Source organism: Schistocerca cancellata, chromosome 11 (genome assembly GCF_023864275.1).
Source record: "Schistocerca cancellata isolate TAMUIC-IGC-003103 chromosome 11, iqSchCanc2.1, whole genome shotgun sequence".
NCBI lineage: Eukaryota > Metazoa > Arthropoda > Insecta > Orthoptera > Acrididae > Schistocerca > Schistocerca cancellata.
The window spans coordinates 70,111,314-70,124,637 of NC_064636.1; the positions used below are offsets into that span (position 1 = coordinate 70,111,314).

The 13,324-nt window shown below is 40.5% G+C and overlaps 1 protein-coding gene across 2 annotated transcripts in view; it reads right to left on the reverse strand.

Annotated features, from left to right (window-relative positions):
• LOC126108115 (solute carrier family 35 member E2A-like) overlaps nucleotides 1–13,324 on the reverse strand; it is a 144,732-nt gene that overhangs the window by 43,986 nt on the left and 87,422 nt on the right. For both annotated transcript variants that reach the window (XM_049913346.1, XM_049913345.1), the window contains exon 6: nucleotides 10,688–10,891. In XM_049913346.1, the coding sequence (XP_049769303.1) occupies nucleotides 10,688–10,891 (204 nt within the window). The remainder of the gene's footprint in view (nucleotides 1–10,687; nucleotides 10,892–13,324) is intronic.

The following is a 13,324-nucleotide window of genomic DNA, read 5'->3' on the forward strand; positions in this document are numbered from 1 at the left end:
TACAGGAAAAAAGTGATCTGTAATAATTATAAATACATCTACATCTACAAACATACTCCGCAATTCACCATACAGTGCGTGACGGAGGGTACCTCGTACCACAACTAGCATCTTCTCTCCCTGATCCACTCCCAAACAGAACGAGGGAAAAATGACTGCTTATATGCCTCTGCAAAAGCCCTAATCTCTCTTATCTTTGTGGTCTTTCTGCGAAATATAAGTTGGCGGCAGTAAAATTGTACTGCAGTCAGTCTCAAACGCTGGTTCTCTAAATTTCCTCAGTAGCGATTCATGAAAAGAACGCCTCCTTTCCTCTAGAGACTCCCACCCGAGTTCCTGAAGCGTTTCCGTAACACTCGCGTGATGATCAAACCTACCAGTAACAAATCTAGCAGCCCACCTCTGAATTGCTTCTATGTCCTCCTTCAATCCGACCTGATAGGGATCCCAAATGCTTGACCAGTACTCAAGAATAGGTCGTATTAGTGTTTTATAAGCGGTCTCCTTTACAGATGAACCACATCTTCCCAAAATTCTACCAATGAACCGAAGACGACTATCTGCCTTCCCCACAATTGCCATTACATGCTTGTCCCACTTCATACCACTCTGCAATGTTACGCCCAAATATTTAATCAACGTGACTGTGTCAAGTGCTACACTACTAATGGAGTATTTAAACATTACGGGATTCTTTTTCCTATTCATCTGCAATAATTTACATTTATCTATATTTAGAGTTAGCTGCCATTCTTTACACCAATCACAAATCCCGTCCAAGTCATCTTGTATCCTCCTACAGTCACTCAATGACGACACCTTCCCGTACACCACAGCATCATCAGCAAACAGCCGCACATTGCTATCCACCCTATCCAAAAGATCACTTATGTAGATAGAAAACAACAGTGGACCTACCACACTTCCCTGGGGCACTTCAGATGATACCCTCACCTCTGACAAACACTCACCATCGAGGACAACGTGCTGGGTTCTATTACTTAAGAAGTCTTCGAGCCACTCACAAATTTGGGAACCAATCCCAAATGCTCGTACCTTAGTTAGGAGTCTGCAATGGGGCACCAAGTCAAACGCTTTTCGGAAGTCAAGGAATACGGCATCCGTCTGATACCCTGCATCCACGGTTTGCAAGATATTATGTGAAAAAAGGGCGAAAGGGCGAGTTGTGTTTCGCAGGAGCGATGCTTTCTAAAGCCGTGCTGATGCATGGACGGCAACTTCTCTGTCTCAAGGAAATTCATTATATTCGAACTGAGAATATGTTCGAGAATCCTGCAACAAACCGATGTTAAGGATATCGGTCTGTAATTTTGACGATCCATCCTTCTACCCTTCTTATATACAGGCGTCACTTGTGCTTCTTTCCAGTCGCTCGGGACTTTACGTCGGGCAAGAGATTCGCGATAAATGCAAGCTAAGTACGGAGCCAATGCAGTAGAGTACTCTCTGCAAAACCGAATTGAAATCCCATCAGGACCTGGCGATTTATTTATTTTCAACCCATTCAGCTGCTTCACAACCCCAAGGACGTCTATCACTATGTCCTCCATACGGGAATCTGTACGAGACTCAAACGGCGGTATGTTTGTATGATCCTCCTGCATGAAAGATTTCTCAAACGCTTAATTTAAAATTTCAGCTTTTATTTTGCTGTCTTCCGTTGCTAGGCCAGACTGATCAGTGAGTGAGTGGACGGAAGCCTTCGACCAACTTACCAATTTTACGTAAGACCAGAATTTCCTTGGGTTTTCAGCACGATCTTTTGCTAAGGTATGACGGTGGTAGTGGTTGTATGCTTCGCACATTGCTCTTTTTACAGCAGCATGAATCTCTACTAACTTTTGCTGTCCTCATTCTCCCGATCTTTCTTGTACCGTAACGGCAACTGGAAGCAGTCTGGATCGCATAATTTTTTTAATGTGGTGACCGGTTTCGATCTTTTTGTAAGACCATCTTTGGCCCTAGTAAGACGAGTAGGTAGCCACTTACTACAGTGGCGTCCTTGCCATCATCTTTGCTTTGGTCGATAACAGTACACGATAGAGGGCCACACTGTTTAGGTCACAGTAATTACCTTTTTACACTATATTTTATAAACTATAAGATTTTAATGTGTTTAAGTCCTATAGATGGTAATAATTACATTAACTACCACGTTACTTTCTTAAGCAGCAGAAATGCAACTTACACGATTGGCTATCCATGACATTATGTCTGAGACGATGGGTGGCGCTTCATGTATTTAATTAGCAGCTGGTGTTCTTCACGTTGCAGTACACCACTAGTCACAAGCAAGAGGGTTGCAATGCACCACTGTCTCCAGCAGACATTCATTGTATATCATGGTTACTTACTGTTTTATGAATATATGATTTCATCCTTTATATGTTTATATCAATTCCTGTATATTGTAAGTCTGAAGATAATCTGATAAAAAGATCGAAACCGGTCACCACACTAAAAAAGTTATGCGATCGAGACTGCTTCCAGTTTATTTACTAGAGGTACGTGTTGTGACGAAGCAAGCTGGTATATATTTACTTCCCCTCTTGTTTTCCATCTACCTCCTTAAAATTCATTTTTTCATGTCTAATTACCATTAACATACATGAGTATAATCTGCATTTTCATAAAAGAGAAAGGTTGGCCCTCAGTTTTAAAGAATACAGCATCAGATCTAATTTTGTGCTCAGTTTTATGTATGTAATTGATTTTCTAATCTATTTTGACTATTCCTAGTTAGTATCTTTTGATATAGGGTGAAATCAGTAATTGTTTCATAACTCAAATTCTATTGTTGACTTATAAACAAATATAAATTCTGTACTCATTATAAACATTTGGAGGAAAACTAAGGGCATTCTTTAAGTATTTATTTGGCTCTATTCGAAAACATGTTAGCAAAGCCAGCTCTTAATTCCAAAGTAATTACAAGTTTTGTCAAAAGTATTGTTCATGTAACTATATCTGATAATTACACTATTTAAACAAATAATTCGGCCTGACCTCTGTGGTAGAAGAAACTGTTAAAATGAGAGACTTTTTTGATATATTCAGTTGATCGAATGAGCTCTATTTTAATTGTAATTGCTGTAACTTTAACATCAAACAATGTACAGTTTCAGCACCTATTATTGTGACGCTATATATAAGGGCTCAATTTTTGTCCTGAGACAGCCAGTCCACGGCCGAGTTTCAGATGAGCAACCCGTATTGGTTAGATTGACAGTGCATCCACTTAACTGTGAAATAAGTGCAATAGGCCGTGTGCTAAAACGGTGACAGTGTCCGTTCAATACGTACCATATTATGCAGCAAGAACTGTGTGGTTAGGTTTTTACTGCTCGTAGATGTTCAACAGTAAACAACTGTAGCAGTATGTCAATGTTTACTTGCAACCTTTTAATGAGACAACAGTGCACTGGCCACATAACTGCGTATTATTGGGGGGTTGTGAACTGTGAAAGTAAAGAATAGTGAAACACAAATGTGCACCTGTCAGCTACATCATTTAAAATAGTCAGTGTTGAACTTCCACCCCCCCCCCCCACCCCACCCCCCCCCCCCCCCCCCATTTTTCAGCTACTGTAGCAACGCAGTACGTCGACACCAAGGACAATCGACAAAGAAATAAAGCAGGAGAATGTCACAATGTTTATTCTACAGTGATTGAAAGGCCTCCACCGTGTCAGTCACCCTGCAGGCACCGTCACACAGTGTTAATACCACAGGTGCTTCTTTTACTGAAGCCTGAAGTTTGGTGAAGAAGATGGCAGCTTCAAGAAGTTTGTGTATGGCACTACTAGGATTTTTGAAACGAAATGGCTTTGTGAGCTTTACGGCTGGTCTAAACAACTTTTGCGGCAGAGCAAACAAAAACATTGTAGAATTGCATTATGAGGAGAACATCAAGTTACATGAACACACGTTTAAAGCAAACTTCAGAGTTCAAAGCAAACTTTAGTGTTCATAAGAACTCTCAAATGAATAACAACACTTGTTATCAGTGACAAATAGCATGTTCTACTTATATGATCAATTTTTGTAACGACCATATTCTTTGAAGAAAACTGGTTAAAAACACATTATCAAGCTATGTCTGCTAATAACAGATTTATTAAACCCCTTAAAATATACATAAACTACTGGCTATACCCAGTGAACTTCGTTTCGCCTCTGAAAATCTTTATATGTTATAGCTGACGTGGCAAACGTTGTTTTGCCATATAAATTATCTCTAGTCTATAAGAATAATGTACCATATTTACTCAAATCTAAGCCACACTTTTTTTCCGGTTTTCGTAATCCAAAAAACCGCCTGCGGCTTAGAATCGAGTGCAAAGCAAGCAGAAGTTATGAAAAATGTCGGTACATGCCGCCACAACTAACTTCTGCCGCCGAATATATGTAGCGCTACGCAGGAATGTTTTGTAGGCACAAGGATAAATACTGGCGCCAAAATCTCAGCGTCAGTAAATAAATTAAAAAAAAAAAGTGGAAGACGAGCTTTCTTTTCTCCGCCGCGAGTTTCGACCACTGCATTTTCATACATTATCCAACGAAGTAAATACAAATTCCGTATTGTTCATCTTCGAATGTAGCACAATTTCAGTGTACTACGAAAATCTGACTGGCAAGACTGTTTGGGATGTTTGTCAATATGGCCAACTCTACGTTCTGAATTTTTTTCTATCTGTGAGAAGAGATGGTTGCTAATAAGAACCTGATGAAATCTGAATCATATACAGTATTCTCTTCACCATAAGAATTATACGAATATAAACATTTTGCCATGTATTCTTTCGTGTTTGCTGCTATCTCATTTAAATCCTGTCTGCCTAATAACCTACGAAACTAGAGTGAGACAACAGCAAACGCGGAAGAATATACGTATCGTGTCATGTTTATATTCGTATTATTCTTATGCCTAATAGTGATACAGTCAGAAATGAAGCACAGCAAGTGACTAGATTTTTAAATCTAAAATGACTAATTTCTGTGCAGAGTTTGATGTAATAAAGAAGCGACCGCAAAGATTTTCAAACGGAGAAAAATTTTCGCCTAACTTTCGTTCAGAACATGTTCTATCATACGCAGTCTATTATTTGATTCTTGTTGATCATTATCAAAGAAAGCAGCAGTGTAAGTAACAACAAATTGCGGTCTCTTGCCATTGTTTCGCTAATGAGACGATTCCTCTTTTTTTTTTTTAATTGTACGCGGCGGTAGCGCGCACAAAAGCAAGCCGCGACAGGCCGTAACCACGCACTATCAGAATGCGACAAACAATGCATGACGCAGTGCAGTAATGCATTTCAGCTTAAGAGTGACGCAAACACCTATAACAAAGAAAACGGCAATTATCAGATCAAAGCAAAATAAGCAATCGATTCAAACCAGACGAAGCACGTGAAAAAGGAAGGGCACCCGTATAAATACGGACGAAGCGCCTGACGCATAGCAATGGCTACGTGGTAAAGCTTAACTGCTAAGCTTAGACTCGAACCGAACTACTGTAGCTGTATCGTCTTTCATTCGACCTAAATTGTGTCTCATATTACAATGGACCAACTTTGTTTCGATTTGGAGGTGCGGCCTAAAACTTCTCTCTCCCCTTGAATTTCGAGTCTCAAATTTCAGGTGCAGCTTAGATTCGGGAAATTTTTTTTCCTTTATTTCGAGTCTCATTTTTCAGGTGCGGCTTAGATTCGAGTGCGGCTTAGATTCGAGTAAATACGGTATACATGTAACACAATGTATACCTGGTGAACTTCGTTCCACCTCTGAAAATCTTTATATGTTATAGCTGCCCTGGCAAACATTGTTTTGCCATATAAATTATCTCTATCATGATACAAACAATAGTAATGGCTGAAAACTGTGTAGGGAGTGAGAAAAGGCTTAGGAGGAAGTCCGGCAGTATCAGCCACTCTTAGTTCTAGCATTTGTAGGGCAGATCACGCGGATTTAACAATTGCAGCCGATACAGGACTCATCCACGAGCATACAAACATAGCGGCAATTTCGTGTCGAAACATGTTCGCCAGCATTATGAATAAGGCCAAGCGCACACGCATCCATTCTTATCGTAAGTAAAAAATTGTATGATTAAATTCTTTTATAGGAACAAAGGAGAGCATAGGAACTTCTTTGTTCCACTAAAAGAATTTGAACGTACAATATATTTCCGTACGATAAAATTCGATGCGTATGCGCTAGGCCTAAATGTCGGTTTGGTAAATGACGCGTGCTACCTAGTTAAACTTCTCAGTCTAGTTACGTCTATTCAAAGAGGGGTATTCGAGTCGTTGCTTTTGGTATGTTTTCTTCAATTACCTATATATCGAATAGTGAAAGACTATCACCGGTAGACAACTGGTGGGGATAACTGATCGAGTGATAATTGATCAGTTATCGACCAGGGCTGAAAATTATGAAATTACTAAAATCACTATTAAAAATAGGGGTTGGTGGTAGAAGGATAAAAATTTAGGGTTGTGTGTATTTTTTAATGCCACATCATACAAAAATAAAAATAAAAAGTTCTGTCCAAAAAATAAGAAAAGTTTTTGGGGTGGACCACCCTTATAACTTAAGGGTATGAAATATAGATTACAAATGATTCTCAGGCATACCGAATATACATTTAAAATTTCATCAGAATTGATCATGCCGTTTCGGAGGAGTATGGCAACTAACACTGTGACAGGAGAATTTTATACAAAAGGATTTAAACACTGCCAGTATTTCATATAAACAAACTGTAACATAATTATTTAGGCTTACATACAGTACAAAAGCAAAAATACTTAAGAAGTTTTTACTTATATTTGCATTAATACATGATCCTTTACTTGTCTTCTCCATCTCTGTGCGAAAGGTTACAACCAGAAACTACACTTGTATTGACAATTAAGTCATAATTTTAAAGGTAACATAGTCTTATCAGTTTATCCCCACTTCTTACAACCATTTTATCAGCAAATAAACAGCTGTTTACATGTCCTTTGCACTCGCCGCTATATTGCGATTCTAAAGTGCTGGCTTCTGAGACACCAATGATACTGTATACGGTATTGCCAGTCTAGTCATGGATGTCTGTGGTTAATACTCATTACAATTAAAACAGTGTAGGTATGTATTTACTATATGGTATTCTACGATTATGGAAAGTCCTGAAGTAAAGAAATTAATTGGAGATGCTGAGTCCTTCATATGCACATAAATAAGACAGATAACTTTGCTCACTTCAGCATGAATCCTCCTTCACAACTATGGAGCAGGCATATGCAGCCACGTGCAGCCTACACAGTGTGTGTGTGTGTGTGTGTGTGTGTGTGTGTACTTCATAATTCTGGAGAATTGAAAGCTAGCAATGTTCACTGTCTTGTTTATGTGCATATCAAGGACTCTGCACCTCAACTATTGGGCAAGTTGTTACCTTCAGTCCTTAATTTATTTACATAGTATTCTTTGTTTCCTAAAACCACTGTGATGTCATCATACATGAAAAATGAATGATAAATAAATATTCTTCTGATGTTATTCAATCTGTTCATGGTGCAAGCAGTAAAGGAAACTGTGGAGAAATTTACAGAGGGAATTTAAGTTCAAGAAGATGCAATAAAAACTTTGAGGTTCATCAATCACATTGTAAAAGAAAGGGATAGTGTGTATCATACCATCAACAGTGCGGTCATTAAAGATGGAGCGCAAACTGGGATTACGAAATTGGCTGTGCCCTTTCCCAAACAACCATCCTGGTATTTGTCTGGAGAGATTTAAGGAAATCGCGTAAAACCTAAATTTTGAGGGATGAATGGAGATTTGAACTGTTGTCCTCCCAAATGTGAGTCTAGTGTGCTAACCACTGTGCCACCTTACTCAGCGACAGCCTCGTAATTGTGTAAGACAAAGCAAAGAACTTGGTAGAGCAGCCGAACATATTTGATAGCATCTTGAAAAGAGGTAATACCATCTTGAAAAGAGGTAATAAGATGGGTACAAACTAAAGAAAAACGAGGACAATGGAATGCGTTGCAATTAAGTCAGGTGACGCTTAGGGAATATGGGAATGAGGTACTAAAAGTGGTAGATGAGTTTTGCTACTTGGGCAAAAACTAAGTAATGATGGTAGGAGTTGGGAGGGTATAAAATACAAACAGGCAGTAGCAACAGAAGAGCTTCTGAAAAAGAGAAAATTATTAAAAGTGAATATAAAATTAAGTGGTATGAAGTGTTTTCTAAAGGTATTTGCCTAGAGTGCAGTCTTGTACATTAATGAAACATGGATGATAAACAATTCAGACAAGAAGAGAACAGAAGCTTTAGAAATGTGGTGCTAAGAAGAATGCTCAAGCTTCGATGGATACATCAAGTAACTGATGATAGGATACTGAATCACATTTGTGGAAAATGAAAATTATGACACAACATGGCTAAAAGAAGGGCTCACTTAATACTACCCATTCTGAAGCCAGAAATAAGTTCAGCCGAAATTTTTTCAAACGATCTAACAGTGATCAGAAAGGATGGATTAAATACAGTTGGTGGTGGAGTATTTATTGCTGTCAGAAGTAGTTTGCCTTGTAGCGAAATTGAAGTAGGTAGTTTGTGTGAAATAGTACGGGTAGAGGTTATACCTGACAATCGGACTAAACTATTAATTGGATCATTTTACTGACCTCCCGCCGGGAATCGAACCCGGGCGTGGGAAGCGAGAACGCTACCGCACGACCACGAGATGCGGGAAAGGGCTCCGGTCCAGATAGTATACCAGTCAGGTTCCTCTCACAGTATGCTGATAAAATAGCTCCATATTTAGCAATTATATACAACCACTTGCTCACAGAAAGATCTGTAACTAAAGATTGGAAAATTGCTCAAGTCACACCAATACCCAAAAAGGGTAGTAGGAGTAATCCGATGAATTACAGGCCTATATCACTAACATTGATTTGCAGTAGGGTTTTGGAACATATACTGTATTTGAACATTATGAAATACCTAGAAGAAAAATATTTATTGACACATAGTCAGCACAGTTCCAGAAAATATCATTTCTGTGAAAAACAACTAGCTCTTTATACTCATGAAGTAATAAGTGCTATCGACAGGGGATGTCAAATTGATTCCATATTTTTGGATTTCCAGAAGGCTTTCGACACTGTTCCTCACAAGCGTCTTCTAACCAAACTGCATGCCTACGGAGTATCGCCTCGGTTGTGCGACTGGATTTGTGATTTCCTGTCAGAAAGGTCACAGTTCGTAATAATGGACAGAAAGTCATCGAGTAAAACAGAAGCAATATCCGGTGTTCCCCAAGGAAGTGTTATAGGCCCTCTATTGCTCCTTATCTACATTAACAACATAGGAGACAATATGAGTAGCCATCATAGATTGTTTGCAGATGATGCTGTCATTTACCGTCTTGGAAAGACATCAGATGATGAAAACGAACTGCAAAATGATTTAGATAAGATATCCGTATGGTGCGAAAAGTGGCAATTGACCCTGAATGAAGAAAAGTGTGAAGTTATTCACACTAAAAGAAATCTGCTAAATTTGGTTGCGTGATAAACGACACAAATCTGAAAGCTGTAAAGTCAACTAAATACTTAGGGATTACAATTACAAATAACCTAAATTGGAACAATCAGATAGATAATATTGTTTGTAGAGCAAACCAAAGACTGCGATTCATTGGCAAAACACTTAGAAGGTCCAACAGGTCTACTAAAGAGACTGCTTACACCACACTTGTCCGCCCTATTCTGGAGTATTGCTGTGCGGTGTGGGATCCGCATCAGATGGGACTGACGGATGACATCGAAAAGGTACAAAGAAGGGCAGCTCATTTTGTATTATAGCGAAATAGGGGGGAGAGTGCCACAGACGTGATACTTGAATTGGGGTGGCAATTATTAAAACAAAGGCATTTTTTATTGTGATGGGATCTTGTCATGAAATTTCAATCACCAGTTTGCTCCTCCGATTGCAAAATCATTCTGTTGGGACCCAGCTACATAGGGAGAGATGATCATCACGATAAAATAACAGAAATCAGTGCTCGCACACAAAGATGTAAGTGCTCATTTTTCCCATGTGCCGTTCTAGAGTAGAACGGTAGAGAGACAGCTTTAAGGTGGTTCAGTGAACCCTCTGCCAGGCACTTTACTGTGAATAGCAGAGCAATCAGATAGATGTAGATGCAGAGCTCAGACGGCTTCCTGTACGGGGATGTATCTGAATTATGCTTTCGGTCATCTCTCTCTCTCTCTCTCTCTCTCTCTCTTCCCCCCCCCCCCCCATCCCCCCCCCCCCACTCAATTCCCCTGGACATTATTCCACATTCACCTTCTAAAGATCATGGTTTCTTTCGAATATCTTTTAATTTTTTTTGATCCTATGAGACAAGTGCAAGTGTAGCTCCACCTTTCTTGCAGGAGCTTTTCAAAAACCAAATCACTGCAACAAATTCAGATATTTTCATTGCACCTGTGAGTGTCAGTCCCTCTCTCAATCACTGTGCCCACAACTCACTCAGCATCCTGCGCAGTTGCACATTTTCACAGACAAGAAGCACTAACTGGATGCTCATAAAGTGCTACCTCCCTCATTTGTGACACCTGAGCTCCCCAAACTGCACAGTGCTGCACGAGCTCACCTGTGTGTTACAGGGCTGATGTAGTCCATCAGCACGTACGCGGTGATGCTCTGGAAGTGGAAGAAAACGCCGTTCAGGACGAAGGAGACGAAGAGCCCCAGGTCTGTCGACCTGCGCACTCCCGAGAAGTCCACGAGGAACAGCGAGGCGGGAACCTGCACGGCGACAGACGCCACACTCGTGTAGAACTGCAGCTCGGCCGGCCTGTGAGGAACGCACCACAGAGTGTGGTCAGAATACTGACAGGTGCTGCCCTGACTACAGGTCGGGCAAGACTAGAATGCCAGTTGTAAATGGGTGATAACTGTAATAAATAGGACTTTACTAAATGGAATACAAATAATTAATGTAGAGTTAATTAAATATGGGAAATTATCACTACACCTTAAATGGTTACATTTGTATAACACATGTAGGAAGCAAACCGATGCACCAAAAACGCGGAAGAAAGCAAAAGTAATATCGATATGAGAGGAAGGAGGAAGAAATGTATGTGGAAACTAAAGAACGATGGTCTTACATGACACAGCATACAAACTCCATGAAAGAATTTTAAACAAGACTGAAAACAATAACAGAAGACTTACCAGTGGAAGAACTCGTCAGATTTAGAAAGGAACACTCAACAACTGATGCAGTTTTTACACTACTGGCCATTAAAATTGCTAGACCACGAGGACGACATGCTACAGACGTGAAATTCAACTGAAAGGAAGAAGATGCTGTAATATGCAAATGATTAGCTTTTCAGAGCATTCACACAGGGTTGGCGCCGGTGGTGACACCTACAATGTGCTGACACGAGGAAACTTTTCAACCGATTTCTCATACACAAACAGCAGTTGACCGGAGTTGCCCGATCAAACGTTGTAAGGAGGAGAAATGCGTACCATCACATTTCTGACTTTGATAAAGGTCGGATTGTAGCCTATCGCAACTGCGGTTTATCGTATCGCGACATTGCTGCTCGCGTTGGTAGAGGTCCAATGACTGTTAGCAGAATATGGGATCGGTGGGTTCAGGCCTCTTATCACTAGCAGTCGAGATGACAGGCATCTTATCCGCATGGCTGTAACAGATAGTGCAGCCACGTCTCGATCCCTGAGTCAACAGATGGGGACGTTTGCAAGACAACAACCATCTGCACAAACAGTTAGACGACGTTTGCAGCAGCACGGACTATCAGCTCGCAGACCGCGGCTGCGGTTACCCTTGATGCCGCATCACAGACAGGAGCGCCTGCGATGGTGTACTCCACGAAGAACCTGGGTGCACGAATGGCAAAACATCATTTTTTCGGATGCATCCAGGTTCTGTTTACAGCCTCATGATGATCACATCCATGTTTGGCGACATCACGGTGAACGCACATTGGAAGCGTGTATTTGTCATTGCCATACTGGCGTATCACTCGGCATGATGGTATGGGGTGCGTTAGTTACATGTCTCGGTCAGCTCTTGTTCGCATTGACGGCACTTTGAACAGTGGACATTACATTTCAGATGTGTTACGACCCGTGGCTCTACCCTTCATTCGATCCCTGCGAAACCCTACGTTTCAGCAGGATAATGCACGACTGCATGTTGCACGTCCTGTACGGGCCTTTCTGGATACAGAAAATGTTCGACTGCTGCCCTGGCCAACAAATTCTCCAGATCTCTCACCAATTGAAAAGGTCTGGTCAATGGTGGCCGAGCAACTGGCTCGTCACAATACGCCAGTCACTACTCTTGATGAACTGTGGTATCGTGTTGAAGCTGCATGGGCAGCTGTACCTGTACACGCCATCCGAGCTGTGTTTGACTCAATGCCCAGACGTATCAAGGCCGTTATTATGGCCAGAGGTGGTTGTTCTGGGTAGTGATTTCTCAGGATCTATGCACCCAAATTGCGTGAAAAAGTAATCAAATGTCAGTTCTATTATAATATATTTGTCCAATGATTACCCGTTTATCATCTGCATTTCTTCTTGGTGTAGCAATTTTAATGGCCAGTAGTGTATCTTAAAACAGTTTACTGGAAAGCAGAGAGTGTTTAACGAAGAGACACATAATGCTTTTATACATTTTCAATATAGAAACACTGTGCAGAATAATGTAGCACAATGCTATCCTTTACAGTTTATCAGCTATCAAAAGTCTGTATAAGGAAGCATTAGTAATCTTTGATATCGAAGGCATATGTACATAGCCAATACAAAGAAATGAAGGGGTGAGACAAGGCTGTAGTTTACTGCCTACATTTTATTTTTATTTTACAGCAATTTAGTTACATGACATATTACAAAATGTGTTCCTGTATGCAGTACCTGATGTGCCCCTTGAAGAGTCGTCCAGCACATTTTCTCTTATGTTTCTGCAGTTATTTCCAATATCGTTTAGCAATGTGTAACTGTACAGATACTGTTCTTTCACACAACACGGGGTCAACAGAAAGCATTAGTTTGTTTCCAATTACAAACCAAATGATTCTTGAAGTAGAATTTTACACGCCCGTTTGGCAGAGTGGTCCCAGATTAACGTAGGGCAACATTCACTTCACTGATATGTATTAACAGGGATAGTAAAACACGATGACCAACAAGTGCTCCAACCAGCGACTGAGCAGCACCACTGCACGGCGGTACCTGTCAGTGG